Raw genomic sequence first — 26,224 nt, forward strand, 5'->3', positions numbered from 1 at the left:
ATCGGATAAATGGAGGTCAGCATGATAGTGACGCCTTTCTGACGACCATCTTGAATTCATCCATACAGAAACAGCGAGCCACACCGCGAGCCGCGTGACTCCTGGGGGAGCTCTGGCGTCACACACAGCCCCGCCCCGGCTGCACGTGGAACTGTGCATGGCTCATTCACTGGTGAGATTCAAGCACACGGTATATGGATGGGTTCAAGCCAGCTGCGCAATGCTTTTTAAACAGTTGTGTTGGAAAGCCCCATTCACTTTACAGGTGGTCTGAATAAAAAGCAATTCAATGATTTTTAGTTGATATGCATAGACGTTTTACATTTTATCAATAATCGCATAAGGCAGTTAACACCATTTAGTTCACTTTGTCAATTGCTTTTTTTAAAGTGGTCATGAAAACTCACATATAATTTGCGTTTACATTTAAAATAAATACTACAAACCTTCTTTAAAAAATTGATGTAATTTAACATATAAAGTGAGTGATTTCACTGAACACAAGAGGGTTAAAACTACTGGGGTTACAATAGTATGTGAATATAGCATGAAAGTGAATCTACAGCAATATGTCGTAGGCTACTGCCCGCAACACGCTCTTCGGGCTCATGTATTACAACAACAACAGGCGCTCTGCAACGTGACAGCAGATGAACGTGAGCCGAGCGCCCTTGACCTCGACCAATCAGCGAACAGTGCGCCGTGAGTGGGCGGAGAATGCACCGCTGGGCTCTGCGGTTTGCTGCGCGCTCAGCCAACAGAATTCCGCAACGCAAAAGGGGCTTGTAGACAGCTCGGGAAGCACGTGTACTCGTGTGTGTCTGGAGTCATGGGGAAACAAATCTCTAACGCACAATAGCAACGCTATCTTTGTGGACTACAGTCGCAAAAGGACGTCGTTTTGAAATTGCGCAGGATTCATTACAGCAGGAGTACATTGTAAAACTATTTCGATCTCTATATGATTATAGGAATTCGTCTTGTCGTTCAACAGAAAACGAAGCAGTAAAATCCAAAAGGTAAGGCCAGCATTGATCGGAAGGTTATATGCGGCGTGTTTATTCTGTCTAAAATCTTCATTTTACACTAGCCATGCCACCATTAAGCACATTTATACATGTCTACAACATTAGATTTGTACAATAGTAGTTTATTAGCGAAAATGGGGTCGTCATTGACCGATGCACAAGCCCACACGTCGAGGGCGGTTTTAATCCAAAAATGCACCATACATTGTCATGCTATCACAGTGTCTTACAATCTTTTAATTTTCATGCTTTGCTTTTAAAGTTATCCAGATCTTTGATGGCATAGTTTCTGTTTTTTTTTTTTTTTTTTTTTTTTTTTTTTGCTACGCAGTTAGTCAATCAGCTGATGCATGAATCAGATGCAGTGTTTTTGGCTTGTTACTGCTCATACTTCTCAAAAATAGCCTGTGTATGTTCAATAAAACAAGAAAGCTATCAATATTTCGTCTTAGTAAATTGATAAAAATGTGATACAAAGAAGTGAATAGAATGCAGGTCATGTCATATTTGCTTAATATTGTTTTTAGTGTCATCATAGATGAGGTGTCATGCCTAGTGTGTCAATAAGTTTATTAAATGCTTCAAATAAAACCACTGAGGTGCAGTAGTAAGTAAAGTATAAAATACTGTAAATAATGTATTTAAAAGGCTATATTCATGAATCTGAGGTCAGAGCAGTGGTTTTAGTGTCTTAAACATTCTCTGAGAAAGCAGTATTTGTTGGGTAAACTAAAGGTGTGATATTTTCTCATGTGATTTTGTTTCTCTCTTTTTTTTGCTGTTATTTGAATTGTTTTACATGTCTTACTTGTTTTGTTGCTTAATTTAGGGCATGTTGTCACAGAGGGTTATAATGTTTATTATAACTTTTTTACATTTGCCTGTGAAATTGCAATGGATTGTGAGGAGGAAAACTGGATAAACTGCTATAAAGTCTATAAAAATTCACAGAAAAAGTCTTGACCATCACAGTAGAGTTTAGGATATATTTACATGACACAGTTTTCAACTGTACTGTATCGAAAGTTTTTATTGTATATTGCTCCCTTATTTACTCAACAGTGCAGCTTTAGGAACCTGAAAATGCTAACTTTTGCAAATGGGGACAGTTTTCTAAAAATAACACTGCTCCTTTACCATCTAGACCTAAAAACATGATACTACAAAACCGTGATGTCATGCAAAAAAAAAAAAAAAAAAAATGGCAGATGAGTCTCCAGTAGGATACAGCTAGTTGTAAACAAGTGAAGGTAAAATGTCCCAGCCTCACACCACCGTCTTTTGACTTTGAAACTCATTTGTGACTATGAAAGAGGTGTGCGGTATCAAAATCCCACTTAAACTCCCGCAGACCAATTTAAACAAATAATTAAGAAATAATTTAGTGTATGGGAAACACATTATGAAGCCACACCCCATTTTTATAGTACCATATAAATAAGTATAGGACAGCGTGCACATGACGAACTTACATGAGAACTAAAAGAAACCATACATAGAATTTAGATTGGGTCACATCCCATTCATTTACAGTGATTGGCATGTACTGCATGCTGCCATTAGGGGGGTCTTAATGTTTTGGCCTGCACTTAAATGAGTATTATGGCAAGTAAATAAGTAATGCACATTTAATATAGCATGTTCATTGTGTATTATTGTAGTAATATAAGGGAGGTCTCTCTACAATACCACTAGAGTGCAGTGTCTGTCTTGGTAAGGCTTTACCTTGGTAGGACCCTCTAACCATGGCTCTGTCCCAAATGCCACTTTTCATGTGCACCTGTGGTCTTGCAGACACAGTGGTAGCAGTGTGCTTATATCTGTTATGTCCATGAGGCTGTTGCCATTTAAGCTTTAAGAGGGGTGCTTTTGAGCACCTCTTTTGTGGCCATTGAACCATCTTTGGGAATTGAACCATTTTAAAGCTCAAAATAGGGCTGGGCAAGGTGATTGACTAATCTTCTGAATTATAGTAAACCTAAACTCTTCTACGGTACCCAGCACAAGCAGAAAAAAAGTATTTGACTCCTCATATGAAACCAGATGCTTATGACCTTGTTTTTAAATATATTGCTCCATGGCTTTGGATATCTCCGGTCGTGCACTTTTACAGAGCAGCTCACTATGTGAACTCTGACTTTTTGAACTGTGCTTGTGTTTTAGATGTGTTAATGTCAGACTTCATCACTATTAGTTGTCACATATTCAGCTAAGTTGAGCTGCTTCTTTTTTTTTATCAGTTTAATCAGTTTCAGTTGTTGTATCTCTGCAGTTCAGTAACAGCTTGTGGGATGTCTGTGGGATCATATGCTCAGCCAGACATCTGCAATAGTCATTACTTTGCAGAATTTATTACCGGTCAAGTATTGAGTCAGTGTTTCAGTATAATAATGGTTTAAAACTAAAATAGTTTTATTTTTAAATCATTTTAATCAGTCATATTTTTGTTTTATTAGTAGTATTTTTAGTTTTGCCATGCAAAACATAAATTAATATGATCAATAAGTCTTGAAAACTTGTTTTTATGTTAATAAAAACGTATTAAATGAAGTTAAAACAACTCAAAAAGGATAATTTAATTCAACATAAATATTTAAAGCAGCCATGTAATGTTTATTGTAGCATGTCATTTTATATGAATAAGAGCGTGATGAGTCGACCCTATTTTTTTTTGACTGCATGATTATTTGGTCTATGGTGGAAGCACCGGTTACAAAAAATACTATTATACTATAAATAATAATACTTTAATATTATTAATATACATTATTATATACATATTATATTATTATATCATAATAATATTATTTTGTAACAATTAGCTGCATTGATGTCCATTTCTAAAAGCTTACGGCTTGATTTCTGAATTACCATTCAATTTTAAAGTAATATATAGCTGGTCCTTTTAAAAAAAACTGTATTTAATACTTATAAAATTCCTTGTTATTTGTTAGACTTTTTATTATTGTCATTATTATTATTGTTAATAATAATATTGGTTGTATTAGTATTATTCTGTAATTATATATTAACTATAACTATATATTACTGTATTATTACTAGGCTATTAGTATAGCATTACTATTTGTTCCAAATTCACTCCTGCGTTCTCACTCAACCCAAATGATAATCAGAATATCAACAGAGAGATGGTCTTGTGTGCTCCAGTTATGCTGAAATTTGGGCTCAGACTGATGTAAAACATACCAGTCTAATCAGTGACTGAGGCAGTTTCTTGGACAGCGCTGTCCAATGAGTGAAGCGCGCAGCCTGAAGGAATCAGCAGAGTAAACACGTGTTTTTTTATATGTTAAGCGCGCACGAGGCGGAGGCGAGTCTGTCAGGGAGCGCGCAGATAGAGAATCACGACTGCAATGGAGGCGAGATGCTTCGGAGACGGTCGTGCCGTGTCTTTCAGTCATAACATAGGATGTTTTTATCATGGGGAACGAAATCATCTCGTTGAAGTGTAGCCATTTTAAAGTCTCCTCTCCACGCCTTCATCCGCGCACGTCCGCATTTCGCGTCAGTCACTCCAGCGGGAATGTAAGTTTGTTTTTGAGGAGAATGAAACTTGTGACGCATCGTGTTTATAGGTTAGGCGCATGTTTCCTCTCTTGCGTTATTCGCTTTCTCCCTTTTTCTTTCGTTTTTATTGTTCAGCATTAGGATTAATATCAATTAGGATTATAACTAATAATAGTTTTTGGTATTTTAATTGTGTTCAGCTGACAGAAAACTCGGGCTATTTTAATTGTTTGTTGTTGTTGTTGGGTAGCCTACACTAATCAGAAATTAATTAATGTTTTTGAAAGAATGAAGATTTATTTTTAAAAATACAACAAAACCAGTAATATTGGGGATTATTATAACAAATAAATGTTTTCTAATGTAAAATGTAACTATTTCCTGTTATTCAAAGCTGGATCATCTCCCCATCTTCAGTGTAACATTATTCAATGTGACATTATCCTGATTTGCCTGTTTTGATTTGCCTGCATTGAATAGTGTTTTCTTTTCATTTACAGTATAGTCAAAGACATAACAATAAATTAATACCTCTTTACATTTGCAAACTTTTCACCAGAGTAGTGTATAGGTCCACAGCACTCATGTCATAATCATACTTTTTCTTGTCAATCTGAAGAGGTTTACTTAGGAATTTTCTCTAGCGTACGCCAAGGACCATATTTTTTTACCGTGTAATGTTCTTTATACATTATGTCTGGAAAAAAAATATCTGTTTATGTTTTGTTAGTCTAAGATGTAATCTGTGATTGACGTAGTGCCAAATTGTATGATTTGTATGTGATGAGCTTTCTTTTTGAAGATGGAAAGATGTAAGGCAGTGCAGAACAGGTGTCAGAAGTGCGTATGTGTGTGCTGGAAAACGCCTACTCGCACATTCATTTCAGACAAACAGCCTTCTGGCTCAGAGAAGCAAACCACAGGCTCTGCTAACTGAATACAAACAGCATCTGTGGACATTTTTCTTTTATAAATGATTGTTTTTCTTGCTCCATGTGGATATGGAAGCTTAATGTAATAGTTTTGTGTATTGTTAACTGTAGAGCCCTTCTCTAACATTATGACACCTGTTACCTATAGTTTGTAGAGGTCGCTTATAAAATGGACACACATTTCTTGGGAAATGTAGCTTGGTGCTTTCATTGTGCAGTTTCACTCTTCAGATTTCTCATGATTTTAACTTTTGCCCTTTTGGTAGTGGCTCAGATTGTTAATTACGAAGCAAAAACCTTTATATCATCATACTTGTTCTTCTCCTAATAGTAGTTTATACACATCAAAGTTGTAGAGTCTTGAGAACACCATCTATGTCTGGCAAACTATCTCAGTGTAAGTGAATTATGAATATTTCAATAACAGTTTGTTTTGTATCAAACAAGTATCTTATCAACCGTGTTGCGAAAAATAGCTTTTAAAAGTAATATATTACAATCTCAAGCCCAACCGTGATGAAAAGCCAAAAATAACACAACAATAATAACATAACACATTACTTTCTTTAAAAAGTAACTTGGTTGCTTTTTAATAAAGAACCACTTAATCAGTGTATTCAGGCCACATTTTCACTTTTACTGCCACTGTCTAACTTTCCAGTTGGCTTTGTGCTTTACTAAGCAGTCAGCGTGCCTTAGAATAACTCACTGGCTTAGAATTCCATTCTAGTAAGTATGTGCTGAATTTTTACCGTCACTTCCTTTACTTGCTTAGAGATGCTATTTGCGGTAAATGCTAATTCACAGTTGCACTGCTAAAAGTGTAGTTCTAAACTCAGTAACTCCAGAAATGGTGGATCATTAAGATCCCAGAGAGGAAGCAAAGAAGACATCTCTTGGTTGTCTTATGAGATTAGTGTCCTTGAGGTCAGTTCTGTTGTGGCTCTTAGATCATCGTTTGTCCCCCGTAGTTGCAAAATGACAAACATGCTTTGAAGATGGAGAAGGTAGAGCGTGGATGTGTTGTTCTACAAAGTAGTCTCGGTTACCATGGAGACCAGAAAAAGCCTCTGTAGTGGCCAAGCGAGAAACTGAAGTACATGAGCTCTCACGTGCAGCATCCCTCTGTGTCCATGCAAAATGTCTGAGAGCTATTATTTTACCTGATTATTAAACAGATATATTTATTGAAATGATTTTTTTGTCACCAAACATATTTAGAAACTGAAAGATAATACAATTAAAATTAAGCAAAATGTTGCAAAAACAATTACAACCTACAAAATGTCAACTAAATCTTTCAATTATTTTTGCTTCTCTTGATTTTTTTTCCCCTTTTTAAATTTTGTATTTAATATTTTTCTATAATTTGGCTGTACTAGTTTTTGGACGTTATCGCAAGTTCCAGATTTGGCTTCAGTATTGACTAATCCAATGTATATGCATGCACAAATATGAAAGTGTATAGCTTCCTATTAAAAATGAATTTAAAAGAGAGATTTGTGAGGGCTGTACTCGTATATGCTGAGCACTGTAACAGTTGTAAACATGCTGTTGATAAAATTTCTATAGTCATCATCTTTTTAGTACTACTAAATTGAAAATGGCTAACCTCTCTGTGTGTGTACTGTATGTTTGAGACTGCTCACCTTTTCTTACCTTTTTTTTTTCTTTTTCTGGCAGGTGATCTCTGAGGAGAGCGGGTGACACAGAGGGCAAAGAGAAGAAGAGTGCATGGACAAAGCCTAACAAGAAGCTTAATTTCCCAGTGGCTGTTTCTTACACTTTCGCTCGCACTGTCACTCTCCATCTGGCTTCATGTGTGGAGCCAAGTCTGTTTCATAACAACCAGTCTTGTCTGTTTTTCTGAGCCGAGCAACATTTTCTCTGGTTTGCAAAATATCTTCCGTTCGTTTTGAGTTTAAACCGCTTCCAGTCGGAGGAGCCAAGTCAAAGAAGGGGGTGGCGAGACACCCGAATACGCCATGATTCCTATTTATTTGATTAATTGCACCAAGATGATTTCCCACTGCAGTTCAGGAAATCCAACTTAGTGGACTCATTCAACTTTGTGTAATTCATTGTCAGGTGGAAATCATCACCTTGGCAAACGCGTGTTCTTACAGTATTATTATGAGTGATGACAACTCAGACTCCGCCCCCAGCAATGATGCAGACAGCGGAGCAGGAGGGATAGAGAAAAAGGCTGGGCGATCCTGTGGCATGAGCGAGAGCTCGCCCTCATCAAATCCAGAGAGTAGTGGGTCAGGAGGGCTATCCGGTCCCAAAGGATCTGCAGGTGGCAACCGAGGTGTGAATTCTGATGATACAGATGGACTGTCCAGTGGAAATGACTCTGGGGAGAGGGAAAGTGAAGGAGGGATGCAGAGAGGGAGCGGATCCAGAGGGAGACAGTCAAACAGAAGTTACCAGAGCTCCTCCAGCCAGAATGGGAAAGACTCTGCCATGGGTATGGAGACAACGGAGAGCAACAAGAGGTGAGGGAGAGAGAATGGACAGCAAATTGGTTAAAATAGTCTTTTCCCATATGTATGAAAGAAATGATTCATGCTCAGTCCCATTAGTCAATGTTTTCAGGTCTATTTTAGATCTGAAAGAATGTGTGCATGCTGGTGGGTGTTAAGTCACTGCTGAGTTGAATGATTTGTGAACAAAAATGAATATTTAGTGATTTATTTATTCATGTTTATGTGCTTCCAAACATCTTTGTATAGCACAAAAAAAACATTTCCTTGCAACAATGCATTCTGAAAAATGGTGGGGTGTTTCAGCCAAAATTTGGATAAAATATAAACTAATTTAACCATTGGGTTTAAAATTTAATATGTGGGGACCATTACAGGGGTTCACAAAAATTCAGCGTGCATAACAATGCCAGTGACTCACAAGTCACCACTAGAGGTGGTTATAAATATATAAACATTGCACACAATGGGGCAAGCATACCAATATGCCCAAGTCTATTCATCATTTAATTTTGGAGAACGCCACTTGGAGACCATCCTCCATATTCAGTTGTGGCCTATATTTATTTTTGATGTACATGAGTGCCATAAATATGTCAGAAAATTTAACCTGGTGCCATAAAATCAATGTTCTGTGTCTTTAATATAACGTAATCACCCTAGGGGTTGTAAAAAAAAATCAAAAAGCTGTTGGGTTTTTATTTCTTCTGTGGGTTAAGGATAAAATATGGTAATTCTAATAGTTTAATAAATACAATTAGGTTTTTGGAAACCACCAAGTGACCCCCTCGCATTGTCCCGTGACCCCCACTTTGGGAACCACTGGACTATTAAACTCAAGAAAGGACAAGTAAATTCGTTGATTCGTTCAATTAATTAGTGCAATATCCGTTGATTAAAACATGTAAATGCTGCAGAAATACTGAAAAAATAATTTGAATGATGTTAAACAACAGGTAGCCTTTGAGTCAGAAAGGTTGAAAACAAACATTTCGTGTGGAAGTATGTGGTGAGGTTTTAGGTATAAGCTGGGCAATTAACATACATTTTTGTTAATCCGTTCAAAAGTGAATGATGCCAAATGCAGATATTAGAGGGTTATGAACATTTGAATTATTTTTAGTGATGCTTTTAATTATTTTTAGTGATGCTCGAAAATGTTATTGTAGTGTATATGCTCTAGTGTTTCGCCAACTCTCCACCTACTGACCTAATAATTCATTATTACAGTGCATGTTGTTGAAGTGTGTTAGTCAGATAGGGCACAAACTATACTCTCCAATAAAAAAGACAAAAAAAGACTTAAATTAACTGACTAAAGGTAGATTGTGTTCCGTTATTCCTGTGTGAAGTCTGACTCTCTTGTTTTTGATTTCTGCTCCGTCAGCTCAAACTCTCACAGCCCTTCTCCACCCAGCAGCTCTCTGGCATACAGTCTGTTGAGTGCCAGCTCTGAGCAGGACCCGCCATCCACCAGCGGCTGCAGCAGTGATCAGTCTGCCCGCGTCCAGACTCAGAAAGAGCTAATGAGAGCTCTGAATGAGCTGAAGATCCGTCTGCCGCCAGAGAGGAAGATGAAGGGACGCTCCAGCACCCTGAACGCCCTCAAATACGCCCTCAGCTGTGTCAGACAAGTCAGAGGTCAGTAGTAGATTCACGCTTCTGTGTTTTACAGGAAAGCCTAAAACGGGCTAGGGAAAGTGGCTAAACGCTGAAAAAGAACTGAATATATCACTTATTATTACTGTTTATAATTATAACTATAAAGTCATCTGTTGGTTAATTCCTCAAACAAATGTAAACACTTTGACTTTGTGATGCTAGTAAATTATTGCTCTGAGCACCTGCATAGTTGTGCAAAGTTTTTATGGGAATTTTCAGTGTCAGACACTAAAATACAAGTAAAGTGTTTGGATAAACAAGCACCATTTTTTTTGTAGTCTTTTAAAATGGTTAGTAATATTTCTTACACCTTCTGAAAAATATTTTAAAATTGTATTTAACAACTATTTTCAAAAAGTCTAAAACAAAAAAATAGTACTCCCATTTCGCAGCACTTCTGAGAGTTCAAAATGTCTTATCTTAAATTAGGAAAATTCCTAAAATGTCTGATGTTAAAACTTTCTTAACATGAGGAACAGTATTAGGCGATTTCAATTATGATTATGTAGGGAAATAAAACTGAAAAAGGATTATGTATCTTATTAAATTATATAATTATTAGATAATAGAAGTAACCGTTTTGTTGTTGCTGTTTTGAATCTTGCAGCCAATCAGGAGTATTACCACCAGTGGAATGTAGAGGAGTGCCATGGCTGTAGTCTGGATCTCTCCACCTTCACTGTTGAAGAACTGGACAATATCACCTCAGAATACACACTCAAAAACACAGTAAGTAGATACACACACTTGTTTCTCTCTCCAGTAGGCATATGATGGCCATGGATAAAAACATCACTATTCCACAGTATTGTGTTTACTGCTCAAAATCATGTTCTTTTTAAATGTCTGGATAAAAACAACAACCTTTTTCCCCTTTCAGCACAATATAATTTATTTTGAGAAACATTTATAATATTTTTGAGCAGTAAACATGTCAGGCTAAATAATTCCGATGAATCATTGACATCTGCTGTCTTCATTAGTTTCAAGAACACATATTTCTTTACCATTTAAAATGATATTTTTAGATCTCTTTTTTTGCTAGAGATACTGTTGTCCTAAAAATAGCAGAACATTTTGGCAGCTTTATAACCTTATCTAATCCAAACCACTGTATACCTTGAAAACGGTTATCGTCCCATGCCTATTCTCAATATAATAATTGTTGAAAAATTCCTTCATGTAAAGCAGTGTCAACCAAAGTTTCTTTCAATTCTATTTATAATTACATGAGAAACCACAAAGAAGTATAAAATAGCAAAACCTTTTCGCTACTGTTTTCTGTGTAAAATTGCACACTTTGTTCCTTCTTCATTTCTCCTCTTTTTCAATCTTGTTTTCAACTGAACGAAACTGCATAAACCAGCTTTCCACAACAGCACTGATGACTAACATTCATCAAGTTCTTTTATTAGTCTGAAGTGGGTTATGTAATGTAATTTTCCAAAAGCAACATACAAGCGCATCTCTTTTATCTAGAGAAAAGACTTGTTTTTCTCCACCAACCGATTACCCATCATTAAAGCCTGAGTAATACACAGAAGAATTTGGCTTATTAGGATGCTTTGTCCAAAAAACACATTACCTTCACGCAGTGGAATAATAATTTCCTGCTTCACAGATGTGGGACACACAGTATCTAACAGTGCTTAATAATACACATGCTCTGAATCTCAAATATTGTATTGGTAGTGTAAATGCTGGTAAAATGAGGTTAAGCTGCTGCTTATTGGGCTTAATTGGTAAACATTTTGATTCTTATAATTTTTAACTAGCGACAGTATCATTGAGACTAATGAGAAATACAGATTTGGAACAAAGCATAGAGTGTTTCATATTTGTACGTTACAAAAGAGTCTTGTGTTTCTTCTTTACAGGACACATTCACCATGGCGGTGTCATTCTTGTCTGGGAAGGTTGTGTACATCTCTCCGCAGGGCTCATCTCTTCTGCGCAGTAAGCCAGAGAGGCTGCACGGGGTGTTGTTTTCAGAGCTGCTGGCTCCCCAAGACGTGAGCACCTTCTACAGCAACACAGCACCCTGCAAACTGCCAGCGTGGGCCTCCTGCATCGGCTCTGGTATGTTTATGTGTGTTTTACTTGTGATATGGGCTGTTTGACTAGTGTTTGCTCATTCCAAACCAAAGCTTTCTTTTCTCTTTGAGAGTTCGGTCCGATCATTTTGAAAGTCCATTTTAATATTTTGAAGCTTTAAATTATTCATGAGAAAATCCACATTGATTAAGGTGTTTAATCCTAAATACACACACATGCAAAATATTTCACATTATTACACCTGGGTAATTATAATCCTAACATTGTAGATTCACTGATGTGATTATTGCAGATTCGCAAATTGCAATATTAATGCTGCAACAATATATTGTGCAGCCCTTAATATATAGTACATATTTATAGCCAGTAACCCCTACACTATATGTATTCTGTGATAGAATGAACTTAATAAGTTTGATAAACGATAAAAGTATATAAAAAAAATAAAAGTATAATTTTACATGTAGCTAAAGTGATGATCTATATTTCTAATGCCATTGGAGAGCCACTCTTAATCCACCAAGACCACCAAAATCAACTAGGTCCTTCCTCTGCAAATGCAATCTAAATATGTATTTTTTTGTGTCTGTTTGACTGTAGTTTCTCCACCAATGGAGTGCACCCAAGAGAAGTCCATGTTTTGTCGCATCAGTGGAGACGTCTCATCCAGCAGTGATGTGAGGTACTACCCTTTCAGACTGACCCCGTACCTGCTGACCCTCAGAGACTCCGACATGGCTTTCCCTCAGCCCTGCTGTCTGCTCATCGCCGAGAGAGTGCACTCGGGATATGAGGGTATCTAATATTTCTTCTTTATAACTTCATTTTTAAAGTTTTAACATGTCAGTCCTTCAAGTTCTAGCTTACATAGACATCAATTGGTAACACTTTACAATAAGGTTGTATTAGTTAATGTATTTACTCCCATTAATGGTGAATAAAATATTAATTACAGTATTTATTCATCTAAAGTTATCTTTAGGTCACGGTGCATTAACTAATATTAATAAGCATGAATTTATATTTTAATAATGCATAAGCATATGTTGAACTATGATTGATTGATGCTGTAAAGTATTGTTCGTTATCAGTTCATGTTAGAAAATACATTAACTAATGAAAACTTATTGTAAAGTGTGACCCATATATTTAGTTCAGATGATAAAATAGCACAATAACATAATACGTGACGAAAAAAGAAAACATAATAAGTTTATAAGAAGGTAAAAAGACAATAACAATACGTAAAATTAAGTGAATATTGATTGCTTATGGGATAATTGTAGCAGTATAACATAATTTGTTCCATTCTTGCCTTTTTCATGTTTTCATTGTGTGTTTTGCTCTTTCTCAGCCCCTCGCATTCCTCTGGATAAGAGGATATTCACCACTAGTCACACCCCCAGCTGTGTCTTCCAGGAGGTGGATGAGAGGGCAGTGCCTCTGTTAGGATACCTGCCTCAGGACCTGGTTGGAACGCCGGTCCTGCTGTGCATTCATCCAGATGACAGACACATCATGGTGGCAATCCATAAGAAGAGTGAGTTCATCTCTCTGATTCCTTTTTTTTTTATATAATTTTAGTTCTGTTTGTAACAGAATTTAACATTTTCCTTATTTCAGTTCTTCAGTTTGCTGGTCAGCCGTTCGAGCACTCTCCCTTAAGGATGTGTGCGCGTAATGGAGAGTATATGACTATAGACACCTCTTGGTCCTCCTTCATCAACCCCTGGAGCAGGAAAGTGGCCTTCATCGTTGGACGTCATAAAGTCAGAACGTAAGAATTTAAATCATACTCATAGGTCACTGGTCTTACATTTTTAGTGTTGGTCAGAAGTTTGGGAATTTTTATTATATGCGTTTGTATTGTTGTAAAAAAAAATTTAATTCTCAAAATAAGATTTAATTCAAAAACAGTAGTATTTTTATGCTTTAAAATAAATTATATAATCAAATATTACAATTTGTGTATTTGATATTTTTTGTGTTTTACTTTGTTTTAGTGAATTGAACAATGTAATATTCTCCTGTAATGGTAAAACTAATTTGTCAGCATCATTAATCATTTTTTATTCTAATATTCTGATTTTGGCGATCAGTAAACTTCAACAGTAAAACATATTTGTAAATAGTAAAAATATTTGTGCTATTTTTTAGAATCGTTAATGCATTTTATCAGTTAATTGCATTATTTTAATTTTTTTCAAAAACATATTGTTCCATACTTTTCATGTCATCTTAATTTTTTTTTTTTAATTGAGTTGACATGTGGTAAAAAAATAGACCTGAGTAGAGTATGTCCATCTCCACCTTGATTTTCCACCTGTTCAAACTTCTGAATATATACGTGGCACACACCCTGAGGCACACGCATGTAATTTCAGTCACACACACATACACACACCAGTATGCAATAATGTGCATGCTCAATCACACACAGAAGCACATGCTCAAGCATGTGGACACAGACAGATTTTTCATGAGTTTAATATCTTTTTCCGAAGACCATTGCTTCCAACATGCACTGACTCAAGTGACTCAAGCTGTTGCTACTCACACACACATGCATACACATCAGTACTGATTCTATCCAGTAGAAGATGGCAGAAGCAGAACATAACGACTCTGCAAATCTAGATTTTTCTACTTGGAGTTGCAATTAAATGGATTTTTTTTTTAAACTGGAAACTTTCATAAAATAATATATACATAATCATGTATTGTTTTATCAAAATTTAAACACTCAGAACTTAGTTGATCACAAAAATCACCTGCAGAAGTTGACATGATGAAGAAATTATAATAATAGGTCTGCTTTCTTGTCATGCAGCAGAAAAAATTGCTCTTAATATAATAGTGCACAGTACATTTAAACTTTAACCAAACACAATATGACGTTTTTATCCTGACAAACCAAAGCCTTTTGGCGAAATGAATGACTCAAACAATTCCAAATTCCCTTTGCTAACAAACAGAGAAACTGTAGTGTGTATTTACACATTTAACTCTTTTCATGCAGCTCTCCACTGAACGAGGATGTTTTCACGCCGCCGCGCGGTCTGGAAGAGCGAGCCCTGACTCCAGACATCGTTCAGCTCAGTGAACAGATCCACAGGCTCCTAGTTCAGCCCGTCCACTGTGGCAGCTCTCAGGGCTATGGCAGTCTGCCCAGCAATGGCTCCCACGAGCATCAGCCCAGCGCAGCCTCTTCATCAGACAGCAGCGGGCCTGGTGTGGAGGACCCCTCACAGCTTCACAAACCTGTAAGTCTTAAAAAGCCATTATGCTGTTTTTTTTTATACATAAAAAGTTATGAAGTCTTTCATTTTAGGCTGTATGTGCCCTAAACTGAGATAAACACATTTTCTGTAGGTCACAGCAGATTATTTTCACCTGGTCAAAATTGTGTTGTTGATGGAGAAAACCGATTCAAAACAAAATAAAATTGATATCTCACATTTAGTATATATATGTCACCTTTGCATACATTCTAAATCAATGGGAAAAAAGGCATTTACTGTAAAGAATTTATTATAAACAAAGCCTAAACTGATTAATTGAAAGTAAAACTGGGAAATACTCCATAGAAGGTTTCTGTGGGTCTTAAAACTCTTACATTGAAAATCCTTATTCATCATTCCACAAAAAGTGTGGAAGAATTTTTGCAGTGTGAACCATAAAGTGTGGACATGTCATGATCAGATAAACAGATTTTAAAAATTGGCAGAAAGATCACTAATAAAGCAATTTGGAAACATTGCAAATCATGGAAGAAGAATTCAACATGTTTCAATGTAGTTTGAGCGCATAAAGAGTTAAAACGCACACCTATAAATCCATTACTTCTTTACTAAAAGGAACTAGGTCCATAAACTACTGGTTATTATGATATGTATATTACAATAAGTTATAATATAAATTATTCAAGTTTTTTTATTTATTTCCCTGATATTTTCAGCCAGGATTTAATGAAGTTGCAGTATTGTTGAACTTTCAGTTCTGACATGTAAAACGATTTCGGTTCTTATGTGTCCTCTGCTTGTAAACTTGTAAACAAACAATTGTGATCGGGTATGAGATCGGCTAGATTAGCGAGTACTTATCAAGTCATGAAATGTGATTAATCGGCCAATACCGATATTGGGCAGATCGATCGGAGCATCCCTAGTTAGAACTAAACTGTACAGAGCTGTGGTCCTCCAGAAACAAGTTTGAAACATTTGTTCTAGTGTCATAGAGCAGGAATAATCAAATCTTGAGTGTTTTTTTTTTTTTTTTGTAAAGTGTATTATTTCGCCTCTAGTTTTAAGTATTGCTATTACAGTAGACTTTATTTTATGCACCCTACAAATTAAAAAGCTCCTAAATTTACTTTTATAAAACTTGCAGTAACCTTGTGTATACAAATACTCAGATCTCATCTGGAATTATACTATGAGTCACTTTAGAACCATAAAAGTTTGTATTTATTTTTTTTTATTTCTGTGTGTCCTGGCCTTGAACGGTATGCAGTTTAGAGTTTATTTATTAGGACTGTACATAGAAATGAAAGGCAACCCAGAGAAATATAAAAAAAGTCTTAAATGAAATGATCTCCATTTTTAAACAGATGACCTTCCAGCAAATCTGTAAAGATGTTCACATGGTCAAGACAAGCGGACAGCAAGTCTTTATTGATTCCCGCAACCGACCTCCTCCCAAAAAACATTCCACTGCAGGTATGCTATAAAACACTATTTTTTCTGTAGGAATAAAGCTCTTGTGTTTGTATTCTTCTTTTTGAAGGCTGTTAGTCTCACTGTGTACACTGTGTCTGATATACAGGTGCTCTGAAAGCAGGCGAGTCAGCAGAAGTGTGTAGAAGTCTGATTCCTTGTGCTGCTCCACCCTCAAAGAGCTCCGCGCCTTCACTAATCGTGCAAAAAGAACCACCAACAACATTCTCGTACCAGCAGATCAACTGTTTGGACAGCATCATAAGGTTTGTGTTTCAGATCATCTCTGTGCAGAATTTAAAGGGACAGTTCACTCAAAAATGAAAATGTTATCGTCATTTACTCAACCTGCAATTATTCCAAACCTGTTAGGTTGAGTTTCTTCCACTGAGCACAAATGATGATTATTTTGGAGAATTTTAGTAACTTTTGACTTGAGTTTTTTTCTTTTTTCTTTTCCTAATATGAGTGAACCAATCTGCAACTTTCTTCCAAATTTTGTTTTTTTGTTTTCAGTGGAAGAAAATCACTCATTAAGGGTTTAAACCACTTCATTTAACACTGATTGCTGTTTAATATGTATTTTGAGTTGCAGATGAATCACGTTGTTCTGTAGAAAGCACTTTTTGTATTATGGCTGTGTGGAATACTTGTGATCGTTTTCCAGATTTTAATTTATTGATTGATTTTGGTTCATCAGGTATCTTGAGAGCTGTAATGTCCCAAACACGGTCAAGAGGAAGTGTGGCTCCTCCTCCTGCACCGCCTCCTCTACGTCGGATGATGACAAACAGCAGGAAGCTCCAGGCAACGCTAAAGGTAGATGTTACAGTCATAAACAAATACATCCCAGTGCTATCTGTACGTATTATAGTGATTTGGTTACAAGAGGCTGTTGTATGCAGTTCACAGCATACAGTTTTCACTCCATTCCTTTAAATGTTTACATAAATAATTACAGGATAAATGGGAACAGTAGAATATAAAATGCACAAAAAATTCCTTTAGCTCTTGCAGTGGTTTTGTTTATTTTGTAAGCTTCCCCAAACTAGTATAAACTTATAATAGAGTACACAAATGAACAGATTTGTTACTGTAGTAATTCCTTTTTATTCTTTCAAGTATTTGTGCAATAATACACTGATATTTTAATGGTATTGGGGTGTAAAGTACATTTTTATGAAAACATTTACATTTCCAGCCACCTATTTGGCTTGTAAAAATATTCCTAGAGATACTATCCTAATGTTTCTTTTTTAAAATTTATTCTCAAAGTTTCAGTTTAAATTTTAATCACAACTATTTTCAATAGGGATAAAAAATACTTTATAGTTTCATTACTTTATGAAATGTTACTTTAGTTACCTAATACAGCATAGTAGAAGGATTTCTGCAGAATCATGTGACACTGAGGAATTGAGTAGAATCGCTTCCACTGTACCATCACAAGAATTAAATTTGATAAACACTTTAGTTTAAGTATCAATTCACAACATCTACTATCGGCTTAATACCTGCCTATTATTAAGATATTAACTGTTTATTAGCACTTAAAATGTATGATCGCTAACACTTTAGATTAGGTCAACCAAACTATTAGGTAAACCAAACTATTACCTTACTAACTATTAATAAGCAGCCATTAAGTCATTTATTAAGCTTGTAGTGTTCGCTAATGGTTTGTTAATACTGTGAATTGTGACCTAAACTGAAGTGTTACCCTCTTTCTTAATGGTTTGTTAATAGCATGACTTACAGTACAGTAAATTAAAGTGTCGCCTAAAATGTACAATTATTTTTGAAATTGTAGTTTGTCAGAATATTACTGTTTTTGTGCAGCCTTGTTGAGCATAAGATACTTCTTTCAAAAACATTTAAAAAGGCTTTTTACTGAATGATTGTTGGACTGTGCTAACATATCCTTTTAACCCTCAGGTCCGTCTGTGTCTCTGGTAGATGACAGCGCTTTGTTACCTCCACTGGCCCTGCACAATAAAGCCGAGAGCGTCGCCTCTGTCACATCCCAGTGCAGTTTCAGCAGCACCATCGTCCACGTTGGGGACAAGAAACCTCCTGAGTCAGGTAATAAAATTTGTAATGTGAAAGTAATAAGGGAGAAACGCATACAATCCATGAAACTACTTACTGTAACAATGAAGTTGATATTTGTTGTGCCTAATTTAACCTTATTTTTTCTCGCTCCCACAGATATCGTAATGGAGGAAGCTCCTCCCACTCCAAATATTGCTCTGCCTGTCACTCAACCTCAAGTTCCTCCCATGGCCACACCCTCTCTGCCTCTTAGCCCTGCTCCTGATAGGGATGCTGGGAGAAGAGGAGGACCAGGGGCTTCTGCAGGAGGAGAAAGGTTGGGTCTTACGAAGGAAGTCCTGTCAGCTCACACACAACAAGAGGAGCAGAACTTCATGTGCCGCTTCGGAGACCTGAGCAAACTTAGAGTCTTTGACCCAACTTCAGCTGTCCGCCGACGACCAAATGCACCCTTATCAAGAGGTGAGGGGATTTTTGTGTGTAATTTATTACTTATGTGACAAGTAGCTATGTAATGACTGAGGTTATGACATATGATGGATGGATTGATAGATAGATAGATAGATAGATAGATAGATAGATAGATAGATAGATAGATAGATAGATAGATAGATAGATAGATAGATAGATAGATAGATAGATAGATAGATAGATAGATAGATAGATAGATAGATAGATTGATTGATTGATTGATTGATTGACATATGCATGGATGGATGGATGAATGGCTGGTTGGTTGGTTGGATGGGTGGATGGATGGATGGATAGATTGATTATATGGATGGATAGATTAATGGATGGATAGATGGACAGACAGACAGACAGAAAGATTGATCGATCTGTGGACTTTCTTAGTCTTTGTCAACCTATCAGCTTTTATTTTGCTGTAAGAACGGACTGAATATACAATATCCCTCTTTTCTTTTCTTGACAGGTGTGCGCTGCTCTCGTGATTATCCAGCAGCAGGCAGCAGTGGGCGCAGACGTGGTCGAGGAGGCAAAAGACTGAAGCATCAGGAATCTTCAGAGCAAACAGGTTCTTGTAGTCCAGCCGGACCAATAAGAGGCCTCCTCCCTGGAGTTCCCGCTCTGGGCAGACCCTCTAACCCCTCCATACCCATGGGTCCTACAGCCAGCTCCTCGTCCTGGCCCACATCAGGGTCACAAGCCAGCGTTCCCAATGTCCAATATCCACCCACCGTCCTTCCTTTTTATCCAGTCTATCCCCCAATCTCCCATCCCGTCTCAGACCCCAGCATGCAGTCAGGCCTTCGCTTTCCCCTTCAGAACTCACAAATGGCGCCTCCGATGGTCCCCCCAATGATGGCATTGGTATTACCCAACTACATGTTCCCACAGCCCAGCGTAGGCATGGCTCAGCCCTTCTTCAGCCCAAACTCAGCTTTCCCCTTCGCCGCTGCCAACATGGGCTCGCCTGCTCCCTGTCAGATCCAGACCCCAATACAACGCGCTCATTCTCGCTCCAGCACACCTCACTCCTATAGCCAAAGAGAAAACGGTGCAGAGAGAGAAGGAGCAGAGTCTCCCCTCTTTCAGTCCCGATGCTCATCGCCCTTAAATCTGCTGCAGCTGGAAGAGTCGCCAAGCAATCGGTTCGAGGTGGCGTCAGGACAGCAGACTACATCTCCTATGGTGGGACAAGGAGGTGGAGCTGGAGGACAGGCCTCGTCTAACCAGAGAGGGTCAGCGGTGGATTCAAAAACAAACGAAAATGTAAGTAGTTAAAAAGAAAATTTGATTTAGGTAGTGAAAGTAGGGTGGCACAATGGTGGCACAATAGGTAGCATGATTGCCTCACAGCAAGTAGGTTACTGGCTCTCTGTGGTCATTAAAAATCCTATGACACTACTCGTAAAGAGTAGGGGTGTAAATCCGGTGTCCTGGCCAAATTCCCAGAATAGTATTTATATCAGGAATAAAAGATGCATTTTAACTAGATTTTTTTGCTCAAGGCTAAAAGCTATAGTTGAAACCCCATACAATTTGTGACACCATTTCTGATTGCTCTGTAATCAGCTATCTTTGATGAGAAAAATGCAGGTTTCCATATAATTCATTCATGTTGTCCCAATGCAAATTAAGTTCGCTTATAACTTGTGGATTGAATATAAAACAATTAAGTTGCCCAAAAAAACCTTTTTGCATGGATTTGTGTGTTTATTCGTATCAATTAATCACAGTCTGTGCTTGATTTGTATTTTGCAGGGTGAAACAAATGAGTCCAATCAAGACGCCATGTCCACCTCCAGTGATCTGCTGGACCTGCTGTTACAGGAGGATTCCCGCTCAGGCACTGGCTCGGCTGCCTCAGGCTCGGGCTCTTCAGGCACAGGGTCCTCAGGCTCAGGCTCCGGTTCCTCTGGATCCGGCTCCAATGGCTGCAGCTCTTCCGGGAGTGGAACTAGTGAGTACTTTAATGATAACAGAAGAAATGTTTGTGTAAAAAAAGCGGATGTCTTTCAGCACTTGTTAAGAAGTGGTAATTGAATTAATTTCCTCTCTTTTACTTTAACAGGAAGCAGTCAGAGCAGCAATACTAGCAAATACTTTGGCAGCGTGGACTCATCAGAGAACAGTCATTCCCGCAAGCAGACAGCAGAGGGCGACGGAGAGGCGCAGTTCATCAAATGTGTCCTTCAGGACCCCATCTGGCTCCTCATGGCCAACACAGATGAAAAAACTATGATGACCTACCAGCTGCCAATAAGGTGAATATCAGCACTATTACACTGTCCACTACATCATCGGGATGGTAATCCAGACATTTCAAACATTTTTCTATTTTATTTTTTATTTATTTTTTATTTTTTTGTGTTTGTGAGTTTTTTTTTTTTTTGGCTTTATAGGTTTATTTAATTTTCTTAAAGTTGTGTTGTTGTTGTTTAGACATGTGGTAAATGAAAAACTTTTTTAAATTCAATTTTAAGTTTAATTTGCTTCGTTTTTGTTTATATATATATATATATATATATATATATATATATATAGGGTAAAGGACATTGCAAATTCAGCATTTTTGTCTTTTTTTTCTTCTTTAGTGGTTTTGATACATCAATTTATTTAGATTTTTTTTTTTTCATTTCATGTCAGTTTATTTATAATTCAGTTTTTTCTTCATTCATGATAGGAATGCTCTTTTTAGGTAATTTTGCCAACCGAAAACTAACGCTTGTTAACTAAATATTAACTTCGTCAGATTAATGTTAAATTATTATTTAATAATAAAAGTAATATTTAACGTGTCTATTTTGTGTCTGACACATTAAATATTGCATTTTAAAATACTAATTATTAAAAATATGTCTGTAAGCATGTGTGATTACACGTGTTTCCCTCATGCCAGTTAACAAATGTGTTGCACAATTTATGCAGCCAATTTAAAAAAATAATATTTTTTAATAGTTTAACTGAAACTATCAATCGGTTAAAAACGCACCCTTTTGGTTAATAGTAAATTGGTTATTATGAGTATCCCTAATTCATGATATTTAGTAACTCACTAAATGACATCCCTTGCAAATTCTACAATTTGTATTTGGTTTGCTTTTTTTTTTTGCAACCTTACCTTTTGTACTCACAATATCACAACACACATAGTAAAAAAAAGCTGCTTCCTGCTAACGCCCTAAAATCACACATTCCCAAAGACCCACTGTAAATAGCCAATAATTGACCCAGTATATGTCTTTTTTTCAACAGAGACAGAGATTCAGTGTTGAAAGAGGACCGAGCTGCGCTGAGAGCCATGCAGAAACATCAGCCTCGCTTCACTGAAGAACAGAAGAGCGAGTTGAGTCAGGTTCACCCATGGATCCGCACCGGACGCCTTCCTCGTGCCATTAACATTTCAGTGAGTTCAATTCTCAGACAGTAACTCCCAAAATGATAACACTCAGGTGTAGAGAGGTTTATATTTATAATGCTTTGTGTGTCTTTCAGGCATGTGCAGGCTGTAGATCCCCTCCTTCAGTCCCCTCTGCGACACCATTCGACGTGGAGATCCACGAGATGGAGTTCTGCAGTGTTTTAGCGGTGGCGGAAGAGAAACAAACCCCTGCAGATACAGTTATGGAGAAAAGCGAAACTGACGGACAAAATGAGACATGCAAAGAGAACAATGGGACTGTTACGACAGCACAAATCAATGATCAAGAAATGCTGACGGAAGAACAGGAAATGACCTCGCAGATCGAGGAAGAAATGGGTGCCTCACATACACAGATGACACACTAAAGACACTACGAGCCAGTGCGATGCCGGTGACATCCTTTGTGTACTCGTTAAATTGTCCTGTTGTATTTATTTTTATACACGAATGCAAATTAGCCAGGAAGGCTGACAGATGATGAATGTAAAGCAGAAGTGCTTTTCGAAAGACTGTGATGTCACAATTTTTGGCTCCCACGAAGAGGTTGTGGTCTGTTTGCAAGCTCGATTTGGGCGGAGATATGGAATACTTCGCTTTAGCCCACTCTGGATTTGACCTCAAGACGCCACCTGTTCAGTTCCATCTCTAGAGACCCGCAGAAACCCGTTTCGTGGCGTCCTGAACTTTCAGATGTTGTTCAATGGGAAAAGGAGCGTTCACAGCTAGAGCGACAGCTATGACGATAACTATAAGATTTTATAAATCAAGCAAAATCTTGGAGAATATGATATTCTACATCAAAACTATAATGATAATAACCAAACGAACAATAGTGCTGGTATTTCCACATAGTTTTGTCAACAATTGAAGACGATTGGACGATTACCGGCGACACCAGTGGTCATTAAGGGAACTGCAGCCTTGTGCACATATAATAAAAAAATTGTCTAAAATTCTTTTTAGATGAATATGTTTACACTCTAATAAAACAAACGCATAACACAAATGAAAGCTGTGAGCAAACATGATCATCGCAATATGGATATGTTTGCACCAGCTTTGCATTTAATGTGAACAGACGAAGTTTATTTGAGACTATAGAATATATAGATCATGTTGAATGAATACCATTCTTTCAATGACACATTGGCATTATGCTGAACATTCCAAGCATTTGCTTCATGTGTCATACACTCTCAGAAATATGAGAGCTGTCACTGGGGCATTACCTTTTCAAAAGGTACTCATTTATACCTATAGAATCCACAGTTGTACCTCAAAGGTACATATTAGTACTCCAATGCACCTAAAATGTATCTTTGAGGTGCCAAAATGGACCCTTTAGGTACAAATATGTGTAGAATGTCACATTCTTTCGATATTTTATTATGCATTTATTAATTTCAGGCCAAATGTCCCATTTTTTGAGACGTAAATCCACATATAAACTTTTCATACCGTTTAATTAAAACACAAAACAAGTTCTTACATATAACACCTTTAAGAGATAAGCACTATTCAATAAAACAAGCATTATTGTCTATTATTACTTAACAAGTAATAACTTCTAATAAAACAAGCATTAGCATTCATTGATTATGGATGTTAATGAAGTTATCGATATAGGTATCACCCTTGTTGTGAAGGGACCTTCAAACTCTGTAATGTGGAGCTGTTTTAAGTGTTGTGAGACGTGTCCTTACACAGCAGAACAGATTCACTGCCTTTGAGGACAGTCTAACTGTTCCTCGCTTTGTGCTTTTTGACATTTCCAAAAAAAAGTGATGGAAATGTAGGTTTTTTTACAGTTGTAAAAAGGATTTTCTGACCAAATTTCACATGATTTTGTTTTATTTGTGTCTTTCTGTATATATTTTTATACTTTTTTTGGTGCAGAATTGTTAAAGCTTGGATGAAATGCATTGCGGCTCCTGTTACCGTTCACTTTCACCTCTAGATCACATTTAGACCACCAAAACCGTCAACTTTTCAACGAGTATTAGTAGCTCAAGGCGTTTTGTAGAATAGCAAAGAAGTTGAAAGAATGGAGGGCTTGAATAGTATACTATGTGAAAACTGTATCATCAAAGTGAACCGGGTTTAAAGGAACAATTCACCCCAAAAAAATTTGCAGAAAAAAAGATGCATTTTTCCAGGGTGAACTGTGCTTTTAAGCGATACATGTAAATTAAGTCGGATGCACTTTCCTCTTGTTTGACTTTTCCTCTGTGTCAGCTTCAGTCATGTGCTCCTTGACTTCAAGTTGTCTCGGAACAGTTTGTAAGTATTTTGTGTATTTCTTTGTACATGAAAAGAATAAAAAAGAATATGATTCATACTGTTGTGGTTTGCGTCAATTCATGTTCCACGAATCGCGGTTAAAACGGGGTATTATAAGAATACACATGGCATATATGATTGAAAAGCACGCTGTATGCTTTGGATGAGGAAGAGGGAATTAAAATGACCCGTTTTTATACCAAACCACAGGCTTTTACCAGACAAGAATGTTCACCGAGCTATAAAAACACATACAGAGGTTTTTCCAGTCGCAAACAAAAGCCCACACGCGCACACAAATTACAAACACGCTCAAATAAGTGTGAAGGACGCACAGAAAAGATGATTATACTTGTGCTCAGCTAAATGAGAGTTATGAAAGCGACATTTATATTAAAGGGATTTAATAATATGTTAGATTGTGCCAGTGCCCTGGTAAGTTTGGCTTGACTTGCATTCTTTCTGTGTACCGCAGTATAAGCACAGACTTTTTGGGGAGAGAGAAGAAACTATAATATAACCAACATCAGGGTTTCCACTGGGTCCTAAAACGTAAGTATTGTGTTTCAGATCTTAAATCATTTTAAGCTTGATTGAAATGTACTTACTGTATGTCCATGCAGCTTTTTATAAGAATCCTCTTTCTTTCACTAGATCAAGTGTCATTTGCTGTTCAACTACAACCTGTCAACTCTTAAAATGAATACATTATAGTGTTAAAAAGATCTTACAAAGTATTATTCCATGGTTTGTGAAAATTCTTGATTGCTATTGACTGGAGGGTGTGCAGTAATGAGTTTATATTATGGGGTTAGTGAATTGTTGATTCCTATTGGCTGAGGGCGTTTTCAATGAACAAAGCTAAAGTATACTCACTGGCTACTTTATTAGGTACACCTGTCCAACTGCTCATTAAAAGCAAATTTCACATGGCAGCAATGCATTTAGGCATGTAGACATGGTCAAGACGATCTGCTGCAGTTCAAACCGAGCATCAGAATGATGAAGAAAGGTGATTTAAGCGACTTTGAACGTGGCATGGTTGTTGGTGCAAGACGAGCTGGTCTGAGTATTTTAGAAACTGCTGATCTACTAGAATTTTCACGCACAACCATCGCTAGGGTTTACAGAGAATGGTAAAAAGTAATTGTGGACTTTATCGCAGTCTTGGACCTTTGCACACTTACCCTGATGTGTCCGAGATAATCAAAATATGCATCTCAGCGCTCAGAACTACATGGAGTAAACAAAAACAAAGATTGTGTATTTATGCACCATCAAATGTGCTTATAATGGAAGTCAACGGGGCAAAAACAGCCACAAGCAGTAAATTAAGGAGAAAAAACGAAAATCTAACAATGCATCAAAGCCAATGTTGTTTACATGTCCATGACTGTGATAAGAGGTTTTAAAAATCCAGTCCTCAATTACTTCTATATTGAAAATACGTCATTATGTGTGTTTTTTTTCACCAAATCAGTGGCATCATTTGTGAATTTAGCAATTAAAGAGTTAAAATCATGGAATTTTCTAAACAATTTAGTCGTTTTGATTAGGACTGAGGTTGATTAACAGATTTATGCCAAAACATTTGATA

General features: G+C 37.0%; 2 protein-coding genes across 3 annotated transcripts in view; both read left to right on the forward strand.

Moving 5' to 3' along the window:
- Positions 1–26,224, forward strand: part of dthd1 (death domain containing 1) — a 92,005-nt gene that overhangs the window by 28,753 nt on the left and 37,028 nt on the right. The gene's annotated exons all lie outside the window — the stretch shown is intronic.
- per1b (period circadian clock 1b) lies at positions 863–24,685 on the forward strand. 2 transcript variants are annotated; one of them, NM_212439.3, is made up of 19 exons: positions 863–1,019; positions 7,172–7,986; positions 9,362–9,615; positions 10,244–10,365; positions 11,514–11,715; positions 12,292–12,486; positions 13,046–13,231; positions 13,315–13,468; positions 14,711–14,954; positions 16,301–16,409; positions 16,516–16,672; positions 17,107–17,225; positions 18,342–18,488; positions 18,615–18,920; positions 19,393–20,192; positions 20,685–20,883; positions 20,995–21,187; positions 22,179–22,329; positions 22,419–24,685. In NM_212439.3, exons 2-19 carry the CDS (start codon positions 7,622–7,624, stop codon positions 22,710–22,712), a joined length of 4,197 nt encoding a protein of 1,398 aa, NP_997604.3. In that variant the 5' UTR covers positions 863–1,019; positions 7,172–7,621; the 3' UTR covers positions 22,713–24,685. The 2 variants fall into 2 exon arrangements, with proteins under 2 accessions (NP_997604.3, XP_073762465.1); XM_073906364.1 differs by lacking the exon at positions 863–1,019 and adding an exon at positions 4,362–4,574.

Source organism: Danio rerio, chromosome 7 (assembly GCF_049306965.1).
Source record: "Danio rerio strain Tuebingen ecotype United States chromosome 7, GRCz12tu, whole genome shotgun sequence".
Lineage (NCBI taxonomy): Eukaryota > Metazoa > Chordata > Actinopteri > Cypriniformes > Danionidae > Danio > Danio rerio.